The sequence below is a fragment of the Nesoenas mayeri genome (assembly GCF_963082525.1).
Source record: "Nesoenas mayeri genome assembly, chromosome: 17".
Lineage (NCBI taxonomy): Eukaryota > Metazoa > Chordata > Aves > Columbiformes > Columbidae > Nesoenas > Nesoenas mayeri.
Genome location: NC_137565.1, coordinates 12,965,154 through 12,985,770, shown reverse-complemented (window position 1 = coordinate 12,985,770; position 20,617 = coordinate 12,965,154). Strand labels below are relative to the sequence as shown.

At 60.5% G+C, this 20,617-nt stretch overlaps 1 protein-coding gene across 1 annotated transcript; it reads left to right on the top strand.

Moving 5' to 3' along the window:
- Positions 1-6,713: 6,713 nt before the first annotated feature.
- On the top strand, positions 6,714-14,522 carry GAL3ST1 (galactose-3-O-sulfotransferase 1; the record flags this gene model as incomplete). The annotated part of the gene is made up of 3 exons (XM_080355511.1): positions 6,714-6,848; positions 8,665-8,798; positions 13,373-14,522. Exons 2-3 carry the CDS (start codon positions 8,674-8,676, stop codon positions 14,520-14,522), a joined length of 1,275 nt encoding a protein of 424 aa, XP_080211637.1. The 5' UTR covers positions 6,714-6,848; positions 8,665-8,673.
- Between the last annotated feature and the right edge of the window lie 6,095 nt (positions 14,523-20,617).

The following is a 20,617-nucleotide window of genomic DNA, read 5'->3' as shown; positions in this document are numbered from 1 at the left end:
GAACACAAGAGGTTCCACTTAAATATGAGAAGAAACTTGTTCGTGGTGAGGGTGGCAGAGCCTGGCCCAGGCTGCCCAGAGGGTTGTGGAGTCTCCTTCTGTGCAGACATTCCAACCCGCCTGGACACCTTCCTGTGTAACCTCATCTGGGTGTTCCTGCTCCATGGGGGGATTGCACTGGATGAGCTTTCCAGGGCCCTTCCAACCTCTGACATTCTGGGATTCTGTCCTGCCCCTGGGGACACGCTGGGACCACCAGGCTGGAGAGTAGCTCAGCAGAAAAGGACCTGGGGGTCCTGGTGGGCAGCTCATTGACCATGAACCACCAACGTGCCCTCAGAGAAAAGGGGGCTGATGAGGAGGCTGAGGGAGGTGATCCTGCACCTCAGCCTGGTGAGGCCACTGGTGGAGAGCTGTGTTCAGCAATGGGCTCCCCACTGCCAGAGAGTCATGGACATACTGGAGTGAGTCCAGGGAATGGCCACCAAGGTGATGCAGGGAGTGGAGCATCTCTCCTAGGAGGAAAGGCTGGGACTAGAGAAGTCAGCATTGAGGGAGATCATATCAAAGGGTATAAATATGGAGGGCTGGCTGTAAAGGTGAAGCTGGGCTCTTCTCAGTGATGCCCCGCACTGGGACACGAGGTGATGGGCACAGACTGGAACCTGGGAGGTTCTTCTGAACATCACTTCTTCACCATGGGGGTGACCAAGGACTGGCACAAGGTTGCCCAGAGAGGTGGTGAATTCCCCATCTGTGGAGATACTGTAACCAGGGAGGTTGGACTGGGTGGCCTTCAGGGGTGCCCCCAACCCCGCTGGATGCAGTTACCTGCAAAGGCACAAGTGGAAGGTTTTTGGGGTTCGCTGCCCTGCTCCCACCTTCCTCCAGCAAGAGGCCAGGGGGATGATTTTTTGGGGTGACAGAGGTGTTGTATGGGGGCTCTTGGCTGAGATAAAGCAATGCACAGAAAAACTAGGGCTGCCGTGGTTGGCAGGTCTGGCATCGGCAACGTTAGTCCCTCAATCTTTCCCCTGAATCCCATTTTTTTCCCCCAAAACAGACACCCCCCTGCGTTTCCTCGCTGGGGCCCACACATGGCCCTGAGGCCTGTTCATGGCTGTCGGCCTCCTGGGGAGGGGAGGTAATGCCTTTTTGTGCAAGATTTATGGGGGTTTGCCCTTTTTTGGCTCATTTTGGAGATGGGAAGGCGTGTCCCAAGGTGGGGTTGCTCACGGTGGGGTTTTTGTAGGGTTTTGGTGAGCATGGCTTCATTGAGAGTGACGGTTGTGCCATCTCATGGGGTTTTATGTGGACACCTTGTCTCTGGCCATGGGGAAGGCTCTGGTAACTCGTGGGGCTTTATAGGGACACCCTTGTCTTCAGTTGTGGTGATGGGTTTGCCATCTCATGGGGTTTTATGGGGACACCTTGTCCCAGCCATGGTGAGGGCTGTGCCACCTCATGGCACTCCCGTGGGGACACAGGTGTGGCCGTGGACTCACCCAGCGCCGGGGTCAATAACCGCGGAGAGCAACAACGGCGCAGAGGGAACGGCCGATAACAGGGCTGCCCCGCGCCGGCCGGCCCGCTCGCCTGCCGCTTTGTTCTCTTTTTAATTCCTTTTTCGTCTTTTTTTTTCTCTTTTCTTTTTTCTCTTTTTTTTCTTTCTTCTTTCTTCTTTCTTCTTTCTTCTTTCTTCTTTCTTCCTTCTTCCTTTCTCTCCCATTTCTTGCCTTCACCTCTCAGATCAGGAGGAGGTTCAATCACTTGGGACCTGCTGGGGCTGCACCCAGAGCGAAGGTCCCACCACAGGGCAGGAGACCCTGGATGTGGTTTCCCACCCCCACGGGAGCTGCGGGACACCCAGAGCACCCGCGGGACACCCGGACACCCCCGGGCAGTGTGCGGGGTGGCCGATAAGGACCCGGCGGTGTGGCCGGTGTGCAGGACCAGCTGCAGGAGCAGCCCCGCAGCCGAGCTGCCTGCCCGGCTGACCACAAACCAGTCATGCTGCCCCAACAACCCCCAGTTCCTCCTCTGTCATCAGCACTAATTACAGCTTTTCCACCTGATAAAGGCTCCTGACACCCAGCCAATGCGTGTCTGGTGGGGCCAAGCCCTCGCCAGGACGGGTGTGCCACCGCGGTGCCGTCCATCCCTCTGACTCGCCGCTCGGCTCCTCACCAAATCCCTCGGGATCCCCAGCTCTGCCGTGTGTTTTCCTGGCTTTCCTTTCAGCGTGAGTGCTTCATTTGTACCTCCAAATCCGGGGGGGATTTGCTCTGCACACTCCCAGGTGGGGGGACAGGGTACGGGGAGTGAGGGACATCATGGTGGGGCCCTCCTGGGGGTGGTTTGCACCCCAGGGGTGCAGGAGATGGGGCGCTGCGGCTCTCCAGCTTGTTAAAATCGCATCCCGAGGCTGCAAGCATCCCTTGGTTGAGCTGCCACGTCCGGCTCACTGCGGTTCTCTTCCAGCTGGAAACCCTTCCCAACACCATCCCTAAAATAAGAGGGAAACATGAAATTAAGAGAAGTTCCCCGTGGGGAGCGGGTAGGATGGCTCCTTGCCCTCACACCCCTCTTTGCAGGGTGAACCCAGGCGAGGGGATGGAAAAGCCAGCAGCCAGAGCCAGAGCAGGTGGCAGAGCCAGGTTGGTGTTGTGGTTATTTCACGCAGCGGCCATTACCTGTGACAAACGGGCCCGGTGAGGCAGGAAGAAGCGATGGGCGATAAATCCCGAGCGTGACTCCAGCCGGGGCTGGTGCAACTGGAAACACGCTGGATAAGGGCTGGGGGGCTGCGCGCCCACTGCACGCTCGGGCGTTTCGCTGCCCTGAGAAGGGACGAGTCCCCTGTCCCCACCCCACCCGCGGCCGCTGCCTCTCCAGGGCAGGTGGGCTCGTCCCAGTGCTGGTGTTTGGGGAGCACGTACTTGTGCTTGCTTGTGCTCACTTGTGCGCTTGCTTGCTCCTCTTTGCTGCCCACCGCAGCCCGGCTGTCATTCTGAGGAGCCAGTGGGGGTGGTCCAGGGCTGGGTACGCTGGGGGGTCTCTGTCTGGGAGAGTGGGGACATGCCGGTGGGGTCAGCACCTGCGGGGAGGCAGCTCCTTGTCCCTCACCTTGCGATGGCAGAGAACATTCTGGCTTTTCCCGTCCCCCAGCACCGGTCGGGGTTGCACAGGTTGGCTCCGGGGTGTGCACCGGTCCCGCAGAGGCCAGGCAGGACATGTCAGCTGCTGCGATGAGGCAATAGCTGCCTGCTCAGCGCTCGGCGCGGTCAGCCCAAGCGCCGCGGGGGTGAGCTCTGAACCGCAGACACCTCCGCCATGGATGGAGACCTGGTGGGTACTGAGCACAGCTCAGGGTGGTAACGCTGCCGGCAGAGCTCCGGGGCGCTGGATGCCGGCGCAGCCGCTGCTCACTTGCCTGCTGAGCGAGCGCCCCGGGACCGTCACCACGGCTAGCGGCAGAGCCGGCCCCGAGGGCAGCAGGCAGCACCAAGGCTGGGGCTGGCACACAATGGCCCCTTTTCTGCCCCACCGCAGGGTGCCGGGTGGTGCTGAGCCCTCCTGCTGCAGCCAGGGAACCCGCTTGTCCCACTGAGCACAGCCACATCATGGCAGGATGGGACCCTGCGAGCAGCGACACCCCTCAGGCCGCTGTAGATGGAGTGCATGGGGAACCCCAAAGTCCTGGCACAGCTGGTGGGACCAAGAATCACAGAATCACAGTTTGTGTTGCAGGGCCCTTCCCAGCCCCCCAGTGCCCCCCCTGCCATGAGCAGGGACATCTGCACCAGCTCAGGTTGCTCAGAGCCCCGTCCAGCCTGGCCTGGGATGTCTCCAGGGATGGTTCAGCCACCACCTCTCTGGCCAACCTGGGCCAGGCTCTCACCACCCTCAGGGCAACAATTTCTTCCTCATGTCCAGCCTGAATCTCCCTCCTTTAGTTTAAAACCATCACCCTTTGTCCTATCGCAACAGGCCCTGCTCAAAAGTCTGTCCCTGTATTTCTTATCAGCCCCTTTTATATACTTTTAAGTAAGAAATGTAGAAAAAGGCCGGTGGCAGCACGGTGGTGCCGTGATTATTGTGCTGAGGGTGGGGAAGCGCAGATATTGCTGCCGCTAGGGCCATAAAAGCCATTTGGCTATGGTGGCAGCGGGGCGGGGGCGGCTGCGGGCAGGATGGAGAGGAGCCGGCAGACAGTGCCGGGACGCCCGGGGAGCAGGCGGCCGGGCCGAGGTGCGGGGCTGTGCCCCCCACAGCGCTCCCACCCCCAGGTGAGCCCAGGCACCCGGCCTGACAGCCTGGCCATGAGCCCATGGGAGGAGGATGGTGGCTCGTGAGAACTGGCCCCATGGGGCAGAGAGGAGCTGATGCCACCGCTGAGGGACAGCCATCGTGAGGGACAGCCATCAGAGGGACAGTCATCAGAGGGACAGCCATCAGAGGGACGGCCATCAGAGAGACAGCCATTGCGAGGGACAGCCATCAGAGGGACAGCCATCAGAGGGACGGCCATCAGAGAGACAGCCATTGCGAGGGACAGCCATTGCGAGGGACAGTCATCAGAGGGACAGCCATCAGAGGGACGGCCATCAGAGAGACAGCCATTGTGAGGGACAGCCATCAGAGGGACAGTCGTCAGAGGGACAGTCGTCAGAGGGACAGCCATCAGAGGGACAGTCGTCAGAGGGACAGCCGTCAGAGGGACAGCCATCGTGAGGGACAGCCGTCAGAGGGACAGCCATCAGAGGGACAGCCATCAGAGGGACAGCCATCAGAGGGACGGCCATTGTGAGGGACAGCCATCAGAGGGACGGCCATCAGAGGGACGGCCATCAGAGGGACAGCCATTGTGAGGGACAGCCCTCAGAGGGACGGCCATCAGAGGGACAGCCATCAGAGGGACAGCCATCAGAGGGACAGCCGTCATCACCCAGCATCCCGCTCCCACCCCGCGGGTGCCGGCTGGGCGGCCAGGCCAGGCCGGGGGCTGGCGGTGCAGGGGAGCGGAGAGGCTGGGCCAGGGACCGTGGTGACAATGTCCCCGTTGAGGCCGTCGCCGCAGATGGAGACAAACGTGCCCGTTGTTCCGGGCGCTGGCAGGCAGCGGGCAGGCAGGGGCTGAATGGCCCCTCTGTGCTGCCAGCAGTGGGTGGGGAGACGGGTGCCGGGGTGGCAGCGGGAGCTGGGCCTGGCCCAGCCGTCCCGGGGAGCCGGGCAGTGCCCGGCCCAGCCCCACGTCGCACCGCAGCCGCCCTCAGTCCTCCTGTCCTTCCCTTCGCCAGGCCGGAGACACGCGGTCGGGCCCCGGTGATGCCGTAGAGGCCGTGGCTGCCGGGAGGCTTTGGGAACGCCGGCGCTTGCGGGGAGCTGCCCGGGACCAGCGCGTTCCATGTCGGAGCAGCACCGGCCGCCCTGCCCCGCGCCAGCCCCGCAGAGGACAGGGCCGGCTTGCCCGGAGCGGCTTAAACAGAGGAAAAGGTGATTTCGGGGGGGATTCAGGGCATTTGGGGGGCAGATCTATGGCGCAGGGTGCCGGGGGCACGTGGGGCAGGTGTTTGCACCCACGGGGGTGCACAAGGGGACAGGGCCAGAGGAAGGACGGTGTCTGTGTGGCACTTGGCACATGCAGAGCAGATGGTGCCCGCGGGCTGGTGGGGCGGGAGGAGCTGGTGGATGTGCCTCATGCCCAGCAGCTACGGGGGTCTGGCCATAAAGGAAACAGCTCCCATAGGGAAACCCCAAAAGAGCGCTCGGGGATGTCCCCAGGGACCGGGGGACCTGCTGGGACACGGGGACAGGCTGCGGGGCCCTGTGCCCTGGGCCGGCACGGGGTGGCTGGTGGGGAAATGGCCGGCGCGGCCGCGTCCTGCGGCTGGGAATTGGCACCGGCAGGCTGAGGGCTGGCGCCGCGGCCGCCCCACGCTAATGGGAGCCCCAGGACAAATGTCTTGATTGCCGCAGTTCTCCTGGTGAGCTATTAATAATTAAGCCACTCACTTCAGGCAAAGTCAATAGAGCAGCTGGGTTGGGACCTGTTTGTAGAAACAGCCTAGGAGCCAGCCGGGGTGGAGCAAGACATCCTCTCTCCATCCCGGGGCGCGGGGCCGGGTGCCGGGGGGATGGCGGGGTCCCCTGCCGCGCCAGGAACTGAGAGGTGGGTTAATGGCGTGGTCTCGCTCGCTTCGGCAGGGTCAGCGCTGGCACTGTGCCCACGGCGCAGCAGCAAGGCCGGCGTGGAGCAGTGGGGTGCAGCTTCTCCCCCGGCCGGCAGCGCCCGCACGGGCAGGCGGCCCCTCCGGCACTGCCAGGCTCTCGCCGGCCGCGTTTCCAGGTGATGCCAACACTGGCACTGTGGATGGCGACTGCAGTGCAATCACAGCCATGGCTTGAAACCAAACCAAACCCCAGCTGTTCCCAGGCATGCGAAACCCTCTCTGCTGCAATTTTGGTGTAGGGTCGGAGTCACCTGCTCCCCCCGTGGTTACCCCGCACACCTCGTATCCCTCCGGTCCTGCCGCGCTTGGCAGGGGCTCAAAAAACCGTCTGGGAAGAGGCTGGATGCAGCCAGCCCTGCCCGGCCTGGGCAGCCCTGCTGCGGGGCAGGGGGAGCGCGGGGCATGTTGTGGGGTGTCACCAGGTGCCCCCCCATCAGCATCCCCAGCTGCTGCGCTGGGTGCCGGGCGAGCGGTGCCCAGCACCTGACTGCAGCCCTGAGCTCCGGTTGCATTTTCCATTCATTATTCATTGAGCTGGAAATCTCAGCGGCAGGAGGTGACCGGGGGGGCCAGAGAGAGGGGGAGGCAGGCGGGAGCAGCAGCCCCGGGCTCACCGTGCCCCGGGCACCCTCGCGCTGGCCGGGTAACTTCTCTGCTTGGGGTTCAATTTAGAAATCCAGGAGAGACTTTGCTATGTGGGGGTCGGGGGGGCTAAAATGTGTCTGGGTGTAAACCACGGCTCTCCCAGACAGGATTTAATCTCTGGATTATTCGCTGGAGCGTGGGAGGCTCTGAGGGTTGATGCGGCGGGAGGCACAGGGGGGTGGTGGGGTATTTCTGGGGTGTTTTTGGGACGCGGGCAGCCTGGGCTGGAGGATGCCTGGGAGCCAGAGCGGTGCCGGGGCAGCCGGAGCGAGCGGGAGCTCGGGGGGAGATGCTGCTCCAGCAGCCACTAAATGGGGGTGCAGGGCGGGGGGAGCAGCCGGGTCTCTGCCCTCAGCTTGGGGGGTGCTCCCTGTCACTGAGCTCTGCACGCGGCCCCCAGCAGCGGGTGCCACCGTCACGGGTGGCACGTCCCCTCATCCTGCCGCAGAGGACAGCCCTGCTGCAATGCGGTGGCTGGAGTGCCGGAGCTGCCGGTGCCCCCTCGTCCCTGGCCTGCGGCGAGCGGCGGTGGCAGGTGGCCGGGCAGGTGCTGCCGGGGGACACGGGGGCTGCAGGGGGACAGCGGCACTCGGGGAGGCGGGCACGGGGGGGCAATGGGGCTGCGAGCAGGGACAGGGAGGGGGCTGCCTGTGGAGGGGCTGGGTATATGTGCACGAGCGTGCATGTGTGTGCATGCATGAGCACACATAGACATGCATGTATATCTGTGTCCTTGTGCACACATGGGCATGCAGGAGGATGTATAGATGTGTGTATACATGCGTCTGTATCCCTGTGTGTGCAGAGGGGGGTGTGAGTGTGTGTGTATGTACATGTCTGTGTCCTTGGGGGGATTCATGAGTGCATACATGAGTGTGTGTGTGTCCCTGTGCACGCACGTGGGTGTGTGAACCTGCACAGAGGTGTGTGTGTGCATGCACACGCGTGAACCTGCACAGACGTGTGTCAGTGTGCCTGTGTGTGCGCACGCCTGGATGTGCACGGATGTGTGTGTCCCTATGTGTGCATGCACGTGTGTGTGCACATACCCGCTGGCTGTGTGCGTGTGTGCAATTGTGCACACACACATGTGGATGTATGTGCCATTGCACATGTGGGTGCCATCCTGCCCCGGACCCTCTTTGTCCAGCGGGTCTCTGTGCCCCTGTCCCCACCCTGAGCCACCCAGAGGTGCGGGTGCCCGGGGGATGAAGCCATGAGCCCCCCTGCAACCGGTGCTGCTGGAGGGGCCAGGGAACGCGGGCACAGCTGCACTGGGCAGGTGTCACAGCACCAGCACATTCCCGGCTGATGTGGCTCCTGGTCCAGCCTGGAGACTTCCTTGGCAAAAGGGATCCTGGCCGCCCTTAGGAAGCTCCTGCCCACGTTGGTGATTTTTCAGTGCTGGGGGCTGCCGGTGCTGCCTGGCAGAAGGTGCCCGCCCTGCAGCCACGCTGCCCCATGGCACAGTTCCTTCCTCCCCCCGTGCCCAGCCCTACGGCTGCTCCAGCAGCCCTTGGCTTGCACCCCAGTATCGCTCAAGGCAGGTGGGCAGGGCGGGCAGAGCTGCTGCTCTTTGGCCACACATCCGTTGTGCCTGTGGCCAGGGACACACCTGGCGCTGGCTCACCTCTCTCCTGGCAGTGCCAGCACCAAAAAGCCCAGTGAGATGCTTCCTGGGACGTTCCTATGCCTTATTTGCCTCTCATTTGCGTCACACAGTTCCCCTGGTCCCCGTTTACTCACCCCAGTGCTAATGGTTCTCCTCTCCTCTCGCCGGGCACAGGTGACCAGGATGCTGCACCATGGGAAGCCCTGGAGGTCCATGTGCAAGGGGCTCGTCCTGGGGACCCTCCTGACCAGCTTCATGCTGCTGCTCTACTCCTACGCCATCCCCCCGCTGCAAGTCAGCGTCACAGAGTGAGTGTGGGGTCCCCGGGTGTCCCCTGGCAGCTCAGCCTCCCCGTTTCACACCGGGCACCCCCAAACGAGGGTGCTGGGACTTTCCTGGCTCTGGTGGCTTCACATCACGATGTCCCCTTCCTACAGGCTCTTGTTGGAGACGGTGCCCTGTCCCTTGGCTAGGAGGGAAGGTGAACCCCAACTCCCTGGGGGATGGGGATGCTCACCCCAGGGGGATCCACTGCAAAATGGCAGCTGGTGCTTAGCTCCTGGATGATGGAGAAGATGAGGAGGTGCAGGAGACCCCCTGCCCACTGCAGCTTCATGTTCCCTGGTGTCCCCTAAGAGAAGGAGAAGTGTCACAGGAGACGTTCCCCAGCAGCCAGGAGCCATGAGCAGTTTTTCAGGTGCTCTTTATCAAGGGCTTGTCCTCCCAGAGCAATCAGAGAACTGCCACAGTGATGATCACAGTGTGTTCAAAGCTTCCTGCTGCCTGTCAGCAAAAGCCCGTGCTCAGCAGGGCTCGGCTCCCGGCCGTCCCTCCCAGCAGTGAATCTGTCACCAGGTTTATAACTGATCCGCCCACGGGTGTTTCATAAGCAACATGATAACTTGTGTGTTATCAAGGATCAGCTTTCCAACTTCATTAATGGTATCAAAAGTCACTCGATGCTGTGGTCTCTGTTCCCTGCTTCGGGCATCTCAGATAACGCACAAGTTATTCTCCGTGCTCCCCAAAGGTCTGCGGGGCCGTGCGCTGGAATTTCCTTCTTAGCTGGGGTGCTGGATCCTGCAGGTGCCTGGAGCTATGGCCATGGAGCTTGTCTTGGCGCACATGTCAGCGTCACCTGCTCCAAGGCCACCATGGCTGTGCCCATGGGGAGGGATGGGGACGCCCTGCTCGGGCCGTGCTGAGCAGCTGCTGGGCACTGACAGACACATGGGGAGGAAGCTGCTTCCCGTAGTCTGAGGGGAATGAAGAACGATTTCAAGGTCTTGGGAAGGATGGTGAAAGACTCAGGGGCTCAACTGATCTTCTCTTCACTCCTTCCGTCTTCAAGTGACGATGTGGGATGGAATAGGAAAATTCAGTCTCTAAATATTTGGCTCCAAGAGTGGTGCTACAGGCAGGGCTTTGGATTTTTTGATAATGGTTGGTTTTTAAGACTCCAGTCCTGATAGTGTCATGTGGGAAAGGTTTATCTCGCAGGGGCAAAAGGATGCTGGGGCAGGAATTAGCTGGGGTCATTTGGAGAGCTTTAAACCAGGCTCGAATTGGGATGGGGTTGTAGCTCGGCTTGTCCCAGTGGGGCAGCATTCTAAAACTGATGAGGGCTGAGTGGCCTCCTGTGCTCCTAGGGAGAAATGGGAGTGCTCTGCTCACTCCCTGAAATGCCTGCACACCAATGCGTGCAGCACGGGGAACAAGCAGGAGTTAGAATCCTGTGTTCGGTCGGGACATTATGATCTGGTGGCAATTACAGAAACATGGTGGGACAGTTCACATGACTGGAATGTGGTCATGGATGGCTATGCCCTTTTCAGAAAAGACAGGCCGGCCAGGCGTGGTGGTGGAGTTGCTCTCTATGTGAGAGAGCAACTACAATGTACTAAATTCTGCCCAGGAGTGGATGATGAGCGAGTTGAGAGTGTATGGGTCAGGATCAAGGGGCAGGCTGGCAGGGGTGACACTGTTGTGGGTGTCTATTACAGGCCATCAGATCAGGCTGAGGAAGTTGATGAGGCCTTCTATGGGCAGCTGAGAGTGGCCTCACAGTCACAGGCCCTGGTTGTTGTGGGTGATTGTAACTTCCCTGGTGTCTGCTGGAAGGACCATTCAGCCAGCCAGCCACAGTCCAGGAGGTTCCTCCAGTGCATTGATGATAACTTCCTCATGCAGATGGTGGAGGAGCCGACTAGGAGAGGTGCACTGCTGGATCTCATCCTCACTAACAAGGAGGGTCTGGTCAAAGCAGTAAAGGTTGAGGGCTGCTTGGGCTGCAGTGACCATGAGATGGTGGAGTTCAGCATCTTGTGTGACAGGAACAGAATAGCAAGTGGAATTGCAACCCTGGACTTTAGCAGGGCTAACTTTGGCCTTTTCAAGCAATTGCTGGGGGAAATCCCATGGGCAAGACTGCTTGAAGGAAAAGGGGCCCAAGAGAGCTGGATTGCATTCAGAGATTGCTTCTTCCACACTCAGGATCAGAGCATCCCCACACGTAGGAAGTCAAGGAAGGGAGCCAGGAGGCCTGCGTGGTTAAACAGGGATCTGTTGGGTATGCTCAAGCAGAAGAGGAGAGTTTACAGGTCATGGAAGCAGGGGCTGGCCACTTGGGAAGAATATAAGGCTGCTGTTAGAGGATGTAGGAAGGCAGCTAGGATAGCCAACGCCTCCTTAGAATTACAGCTGGCGAGAGGGATCAAGGACAGCAAAAAGAACTTTTTCAAATACATAGCGGATAAAACTAATACCAGGGGCAATGTAGGCCCACTGATGAATGGGGTGGGTGCCCTGGTGGCAGAAGATACAGAGAAGGCAGAATTGCTGAATGCCTTCTTTGTCTCTGTCTACTCTGCTGGAGGCTGTCCTGGGGAGCCATGTGCCCCTGAGACCCCAGATGAAGCCAGGTCAATGGAGGAGTTTGCTTTAGTCGATGAGGACTGGGTTAGGGAGCAATTAAATAGTCTGGACATCCATAAATCCATGGGTCCAGATGGGATGCACCCGCGGGTGCTGAGGGAGCTGGCTGAAGTCATTGCTGAACCGCTCTCCATCATCTTTGTCAAGTCTTGGGAAATAGGAGAGGTGCCCAAGGATTGAAGGAAAGCAAATGTCACTGCAGTCTTCAAAAAGGGCAAGAAGGAGGACCCAGGTAATTATAGACGGGTCAGCCTCACCTCTGTCCCTGGGAAAGTAATGGAACAGCTTATCCTTGGTGCCACCTCAAGGCATATCAAGGATAAGAGGGTTATTAGGGGCAGTCAGCATGGGTCTACCAAGGGTAGGTCATGCTTGACCAACCTCATAGCCTTTTGTGAGAATGTAACAAGGTGGATGGATGATGGCAGAGTGGTGGATGTGGTCTATCTTGACTTCAGTAAAGCCTTTGACACAGTCTCCACAGCATCCTCACAGCTAAATTGAGGAGGTGTGGTCTGGATAACAGAGTAGTGAGGTGGGTTGCAAACTGGCTTAAGGAGAGAAGCCAGAGAGTGGTAGTCAATGGGGCAGAGTCCAGTTGAGGCCTGGATCCAGTGCAGTGCCTCAGGGGTCAGTACTGGGGCCAGTATTATTCAATATATTCATTAACGATTTAGAGGAGGGAATAGAGTGGCTATCAGCAAGTTTGCTGGTGACACCAAGCTGGGAGGAGTGGGTGACACTGGAAGCTGTGCTGCCATCAGAGACCTGGACAGGCTGGAGAGTTGGGCGGGGAACAACCTGATGAAATTTAACAAGGGCAAGTGTAGAGTCCTGCATCTGGGCAGGAACAACCCCAGGTTCCAGTATAGGTTGGGAAATTACATATTAGAGAGCAATGTAGGGGAAAGGGACCTGGGGGTCCTGGTGGACAACAGGATGACCATGAGCCAGCACTGTGCCCTTTTGGCCAGGAAGGCCAATGGTATCCTGGGGTGTATTACAAGGAGAGTGGTTAGTAGATCGAGAGAGGTCCTCCTTCCCCTCTACTCTGCCCTGGTGAGACCACATCTGGAATATTGTGTCCAGTTGTGGGCCCCTCAGTTCCAGCAGGACAGGGAACTGCTGGAGGGAGTTCAGCATAGGGCAACAAAGACGCTGAAGGGATTGGAGCATCTCCCGTGTGAGGAAAGGCTGAGGGAGCTGGGGCTCTTTAGTTTGGAGGAGACTGAGGGGTGACCTTATTAATGTTTATAAATATATAAAAGGTGAGTGCCATGAGGATGGAGTCAGGCTCTTCTCAGTGGCAAACAATGATAGGACAAGGGGTAATGGGATCAAGCTGAAACACAAGAGGTTCCACTTAAACTTGAGAAAAAACTTCTTCTCAGTGAGGGTGGCAGAGCCTGGCCCAGGCTGCCCAGGGTGTTATGGAGTCTCCTTCTCTGCAGACATTCCAACCCGCCTGGACATGTTCCTGTGCGACCTCACCCAGGCGTTCCTGCTCCAGCAGGGGGATTGGACTAGATGATCTTTTGAGGTCCCTTCCATTCCCAAACATACTGTGATACTGTGATACTGTGATACTGTGATCATGAAGACCCCCATAGCAGCACAACCTTGGTGGCTGGGGTTGTCCAGGGGGTGGACAAGCTCAGTTTGGTGGCTCGGAGGTGCAGCTGATGTTGGGGGGCTCGTGGGGACAGTGGGCTTTGCTCTGCTTGTCAAGGGGCTCCAGCCAGGTGGGTGTCCCAGTCCCATTGGGCACATGGCTGGGGGTGAAGAGGGCTCTGCCCAACGCCCAGCTTGTTTCTGACAGGGAGCCCAGGGGGTGCTGGGGGCAAGGACCCACCCCTGGTGTGAGCACCCCTCCCCATGTCCAGCTCCTCCAGGTAGGACAATGGCCAAGCTGCCCTCACCACGGTGTCCTGTCTCTTCTCCCCACCAGGATCCCCGTCCCCTCCTCCTGCTCCTCCTACCCGGCCCCCGCGCAAGTGCCGGCAGCAGCCAACAGCACCGGCAGCCCCTCGGGACGGAGCTGCCTGCCCAAGCGGAACATCATGTTCATGAAGACCCACAAGACGGCCAGCAGCACCATCCTCAACATCCTCTTCCGCTTCGGCGAGAAGCATCGCTTGAGATTTGCCTTCCCCAACGGCCGCAATGACTTCTACTACCCCTCCTACTTTGAGCGCAGCCAGGTGCAGCACTACCGCCCGGGCGCCTGCTTCAACATCATCGGCAACCACATGCGCTTCCACTACGAGGAGGTGCGCAAGCTCCTGCCGGCGGACACCACCTTCGTGACGGTGCTGCGGGACCCTGCCTACCTCTTCGAGTCCTCCTTCCACTACTTTGGGCGCGTCATCCCCCTCACCTGGAAGCTGACAGGGGAGGACAAGCTGGCCGAGTTCCTTCGGGACCCCTGGCACTACTACGACCCCAATGGGTTCAACGCTCACTACCTCCAAAACCTCCTCTTCTTCGACCTGGGCTACGACAACAACATGAACGCCAACAGCCCGCTGGTGGAGGAGCACATCCAGGAGATAGATCGCCGGTTCCACCTCGTCATGTTGCTCGAGTACTTTGACGAGTCCCTGGTGCTGCTGAAGGACCTGCTGTGCTGGCAGCTGGAGGATGTCCTCTACTTCAAGCTCAACGCCCGCAAGGGTTCCACGGTCTCCCGCCTGACACCGGAACTCTACGAGAAGGCCACCTCCTGGAACCTCATCGACACCAAGCTCTACCGCTATTTTAATGCCACCTTCTGGCGTAAAGTGGAGGCCTATGGGAGGGAGCGGATGGCCAAGGACGTGGCCGAGCTGCGGCAGGAGAATGAGAAGATGAAAAGCATCTGCATTGATGGGGGACATGCCGTGGATGCCAGTGCCATTCAGGAGTCCTCCATGCAGCCCTGGCAGCCGCTGGGGGAGAAGTCCATTCTGGGCTACAACCTGAAGAAGAAGATCAACAAGAAGCACCAGAAGCTGTGCCGCAAGATGCTGACGCCTGAAATCCAGTACCTGACCGATCTGGGGGTCAACCTCTGGATCACCAAGCTGTGGAGCCGCGTGCGGGACTTCCTGAAGTGGTAGGGGCTGGCGGGCACCCCGCTCCCCCAGAAAAGAACCAGGTGCTTTTCCTTTTTCTTACTCATGGTGTCTGTTGGTTGGACATCAGCAGAACTGCCTGGAGGCGCCGGCACCTGGGAACAGTTGTGGGGACCAGGAAGATCATCCGTCACCTTTACTGAGTCCCCACTTGGCCAGGAGCCTTTGGGGAGAGCAGAACCCACGAGGGGCCAAGAACTGGGGGCTTGTGGGTGCTTTTCTTCAGCAGGATCTACTTCTTCTTTCCCCACAGAAAGGTACTGATGAAGGACGTGGCCTCGTCACGGCAGGAGAAGGATGTCTGTCCCCACGCCACGGGCCAGGCAGTGCGGGCAGGGACCTGTCGGGTGGTGGGAATGGGGGGTTCTCCCTGGCTGGGGTGGGCAGAGCTGCTGGCAGGGAGCCCGTGCGCCCACAGGCTCCTCGAACGCCCCCCTTCCCCCTGAGCCCTGGTTTGGGGCTGTGTGCCTGCTCCGGCGGGTCCCAGCCCATGGGTGCAATGAGTGCAGCACGTTCTCAGCCTTCCAGCAGCCAGCCGAGACGTGGCGGCGGCTGCTGCGCTTGGGTTTGGAGAACGGAAAACCCACCCCAAGCCCTGGCATTTATCAATGGGCTCATGTTCCTGTGGATGAAGGGTGTCCATGCAGCAGGTCCCCTCCCAGCCCCATCATCCCGGTTAGAGGTCTCCGTGGCTCCGGTCCCCACAGGGGACATCTCAGGAAGCCCACAGGGTCTGATGAGAACTGGTGTGGGGAGGAGATGTGGAGGGGGTCCGGCGGCTGCTGTCCCAGTGACGCCATCCCCCAGACACAGGGGGATTCGGGGACGGGGGTCCATCCCTTGCCCTGTGCAGGGGACAGCCCTCGGTGTCCCGGCCGGGCTGGATGACACCAGCAACGCCGCGTCCTGCCACGAGCAGCCCTGGCCGGGCAAGGAGGTGGCTGAGCCTCCCCGATGCGGAGGGACCCCCGCCGGCCCCCCAGCCCGTGTTCTGCTCCCTTTGTAAAGACCAGAAATAAAAAAGCTGTTCTACTTTTGTAAGATAATGGTACATTGGGCAGTTTTTGATAGAAGGACGATCCAGCCGGTCTCATCCATCTGCTGCTTCTCCAGCACGGGTGCTCTGCTGGTCTCTGCTCCCCCTGGGGACGGATCTTGCCCTGTCTGGGGTTCCTGGCAGCCCATGGGGGTGGGGACCCCTGTGTCCTCCAGGAAATGCCGAGGAACAACCCCCCAGGGTGAGTGGGGCACCTGGGTCTGTACCCACCGTCACTGGAGCCACCTGTGCTGCTGGTTGCTGCTGTGAGACCTCCGGGGTCTGCAGGTGCCACCAGGAAGGTCTGCGAGTTTCACAGGGATATCAGACCCTCAGGACAGCTGTCATGGGTGACACAACTCACTCGTGTCACCAGGTCCCTGCTGGCATGTGTATCCCGTGATCAGTGTGGTCTGGGATAGTACCAGGGTGGACGTGAGCTCTGATGGCTGGTCCGGAGCCACCACTGGAGCCACCACAGTGCTGCCCACGGTCACCAGAACAGGCGCTGGGGACACAGCCCAGCCGTTGTCCCTGAGGCCCGCAGCTGCCTCCCATGCTGTGCCGAGGTCTTCTGCTGGGAGCAGGTGCCAAATCCCACCCTGGCTACCAGATTCCTCTGCAGATGGGGGGATGGAAAACCCAAAGCAGGACCATAATGGGACTAATGGGGCACTGGGGACCAGCACTGTGTGGTGGGACCATGGTCACACATGGCACCATGACTGAGTGGTGGCATCAGATCTGTCTGGTGGGACTAGGACCATGTGTAGGACTGGGGCAGGGACCACGATGGGACCAGGGTCATGTGGCTGGACCAGGACTGTATGGTGGCACGAATATCATTAAATGGGACCAGGAGCATCTGTAGGACCAAGACCAAGTGGTGAGACCAGACCATGTGGTGCCACTGGGACCAGGGCAAAGTGACCAGACCAGGACCCCATGCAGGACCAAAACTGCATAGTGGGACTGATGGGACAGGAAGTGATGGTGAGACTGGGACAGCGTGTAGGACCAGCCCCACAGGTGGAACTGCAGAGAAAATCAAGCCAATCCCCAAACCCAGTAGCTCCAGCTGGGGCCCGTTGGCTCCATCCTGGTCTTTAAGGGTCCCCAGGTGCTGGAGTTATTGCTGGCTGAGGATGGGGCTGCACTGGTGGGTGCTGGTGTGTGGGGCTGTGCTAGGGGTGGCAGGTGAGTGGGGCTGGGACCCCCTGGCTGCTCCCCTTGGTCTCCCCGCCAGTTGTACTGGGGAGGGGGGTGGTGGCACCCGTGTCTGGCTGTGGGAGGGTGGTGGGTGCCCCTTGGTTCTCCCTGGTGCTGGTTCCTGGTATCCTCCTGGACTTGGTGGTCCAGGTCCTAGAACCTTCCTGAAATGGCTCCTGTGCTCTGGGATGTGGGGCAGGGGGACTTGTCAGGAACTCCCAGTGTCCCCAGTCCCAGCAGGTCTGTGAGGACCTGTTTTGGGTGGGAGCCTGGAGCCTGGTGGTTGCTGGCAATGTTCTCCCATCCCATGAGCAGCTCCTGGTCCCTCTCCAGCCCTGGCTGGGGAACACTCCCAGGTGTGCCTGGGGCTGGGGACACTTAATATTGCATTTTAAGGGGGTCGTGGAGACCCTTGTGGAGCACCCCCTGCCTCCAGCACCCTCCACTGCAGTGCGCCCATGCCAGATCCTTATGAGGAGCAGCTGAGGGACCTGGGGGTTCAGCTGAAGAACAGGAGCTGAGGGGAGACCTTCTGATCTCTGAACTGCCTGAAAGGAGCTTGGAGCCAGGGGAGTCAGGCTCTGCTCCCCAGGAACAAGCGCCAGGAGCAGAGGAAACGGCTTCAAGTTGCGCCAGGGGAGGTTGAGGTTGGATGTGGGAACAATTTCTTCCCCAAAGGGCTGTGGGGCATTGGAACAGGCTGCCCAGAGCAGTGCTGGAGTCACCATCCCTGGAGGGCTGGACAGACGGACATGAGGTTCTCAGGACATGGGGCAGGGACAGGGGTGGGTTGTGGTTGGACTCGATTATCTTGAGGGGCTTTTCCAACCAAAATGATTCTGTGATTCAAAATGATCCCCCACCAAGACCAGGGGAGGTCCTGGCTGGGGATGTGCAGCTCAATGTCCCCAAACCCCACTGAGCTCCTCAGTGCTCTCCCATACTTGTGCTGTGTCCATCTGCTCCTCATGAGTCCTGGGGACATCTGAAGACCTGGATGTCCTCAGTGGGACATGCTGTTCCATGCTCAGTCCCTCTGGCTAAACACTCCCCTTGCTGCAGGGACCACCAAGGCTCCAGCCGCCTTGCTGTCTTCTGGTCACACAGTGGTGGCTTCAGTGGTGTCCTCGGGCCTGGGGACAAGGGCATTGTCCCCAGGGTTTGCTGCTGGAGGGGCTCATGCTCACCCCTGCTCTGAGGAGCCCAGCGTGAACTTCACCTTGAGGCTCCTGGATGGTGAGTGCTCTGGGTCTTGGGTTGGGCAACAGCTTTGGGGGATGAGACCACAGGATGGGTCCAGCCAAAGTCCCTGGGCTTGAGCAGCAGCACCCAGTGCCTTCTCCTGTGTGGCCTCAGCACTAGGACCCACCAGTGGGTGGTCACTGCTTGACTCCACGAGTTGGAGTCGATGATCCTGAGGGTGTCTTCCAACCAAAATGATTCTATGATCAGCTTTTTGGGGTCAGCTGCCCCTGTCAGCCCGATGGGTGACATGCCCCCTCTCGGCTCCGTGGTGGGGAGACCAGGGAGGTGCTGTAGCTCTGGAGAGCAGGTGGGGACACCAGGCTGGGGTGACAAAGCCAGGACAGCTCTGGGCTTCCAGGGATGGGGGATGGGCTCTGAAGCGGGGGAGCTGCAGGTGGGCACTCACCTTGCAGGGGCAGAGGCAAAGACACCCACGGGTGCTGGTCTGGGATGCGTTTGATGTCCCTGTCTGTGGTGGGACGGGCTCGGGGGTGTCACACTGAGCCCACCCTCCCTTCTACTTCAGGGGACACGGAGCAGCCGCTGGTGCTCAGCCCTGGCTCTGCCGTCCACCTGGAGGCCAGGGTGGACTCTGACGCTGGCACCTGGCTGAAGGTCTGGCTGGAGCAGTGCTACGGGACACATGCGGGGCGGCCGGGACGCTCCAGGAGAGTCTTCATGGTGGTCAACAGCCACGGGTCCGTGCCTGGGGGGCGGAAGGTGGAGAACCCTGCTCCGGGCACCCTGAGGTCCTGCGGGATGTCCCGACGGGGAGGGATATCCATGCCCTGGAGACAGCCTGGCCATGTTCCCGTGTCACTGTCCTGCTCCAGGTGCCTGCACGGGCAGAATCTGGGAAACGTGTCTGTCCAGCACCGGAAAGGGGGGTCTGTCCTGCAGCTCACCATCGCAGCCCCCGCGCTGGAGGGGGAGCTGGAGAAGGAGGAGGTGAGGTTGTGCTGATGTCCTCTTTGTTGGGATGGGTGACCTGGGCTCCCAACACGCTGTCCCTGTTGGGGCATCCTGCTCCCCACTGGGGTGGTGCGACCTACAGAGGTGGGTGGGAGCAGAGCGGGGTCCCCAAGAAGGACGTGCTGGTGACATGGGGCTGGTCTCTCGGCAGGTCTACGTGCACTGTCTGCTGACGGCGTGGGGCCCTGGCCGGGGACACAGCGACAGGTCCTGCTTCTACAGCCAAGCCACGGCCAGGTGAGCTCAGCCCTGGCATGGGCACCCCAATCCCAGCACCCATGGGTGCTGTGGGACCAGTCACTGGGCAAGGGGACCCACCTGGGGCACCAAGCCACCCCACCGTGGTCTGGACACCACTTCTCCTGGGGCAGCGAGGTGATGACACCAGAGGTCCCAGCTCCCTCCAGGTGCAGATGAATTGGGGATGTGCTTAGTGTCCCCCGGGGGACATTTCTGGGGTGGCTGAGACCTGCCGGGCTGGAGGGACTTGCTGGCATGGCACCATGTGGGTCTTGAGGTGGAGGTTGGGGACCTCCAGACCCCTCCCCATCAGCTCTGTCCTCGCCTCCCAGCTGGCACAACGCAGAGGACCCTTCCTGGAGTGCCCTGTGCCACTGCTGTGACACCGGCTGTCCCCCGGCTGACACCCTCCTTGGAGAGCCGCCAGGTACTGGGGCTGGGCTGTGGTGGCCCTGCAGGGTGTTGGGGTCCCGTTGGGGTCCCGGGGCAGGGACAGGCCATGTTCTCCTGCAGCCTTCCCAGGAGAGGGGACACTCCACCAGGAGACGGTTGGGCCACTGCTGGTGCAGAAGGAGAAGGTGCCGTGGTACGAAGGTGAGTGGACAACCCCACTCACCACCCCAGGTGCCAAAGCCATCCCTGAGCCTCCTCTTTTGGTGTTTTTTGGTGTCCCCAGGGCCGTGCCGCACGGTGAAGAGGTTCCTGCTGGCCGGGCTGGCCCTGCTGGGCAGTGCGCTGGTGGCAGCCGCACTGGTGGGGGGGCTGCTGGCGCTGGCCGTGGCCACCTGGCGCGCGGGCAGACGGCGGGGGCGGCGGCGGGCGAGGCGGCAGTGTCCCTTCCAGGCGGAGCTGCAGAGCGTGGTGCGGGCCCTGGTCCCCAGGGAGCTGGAGAAAGGGGCAGAGCTGGGACCAGACCACAGCAGCCCGGCGCAGGGCTCGGCATGAGCCCGTGACCCCCTCCTCCCCAATAAATGTGGTTTTCTTTTCTCTAAAGCTTCTCAGGGTGGTACCATGTGGGTGTGACTGTGGGCTGGGGACACGCCACCGCACCTGAAAGCAACATCTCCTGGTGGCACCTTCTAGGGGTACCTCCTGGTACCAGATGTCACCAGCTGTGGCTTCCAGATGTGGTGATGTGTTCCCCAGCCCTGGTCCTGGAGGCTCCTGGCTGGTGGATGTGGGTCTCTAGAGACACCACTGAAGGTCCTGGCCATGGTGGCAGCTCCTTGGGGACAGGCCCAGGACTGTGCCATGGGGCTGTGGAGGGATGGAGGGGTTCCAGCTGCGACCTGGGGGGGCTGGTGGGGTGATTGGGGCTGCTCATCCCAGGGTGGAGATGCCCGTAGGGTGCAGAGCCTGGGGGCTGACACCCAGTTGG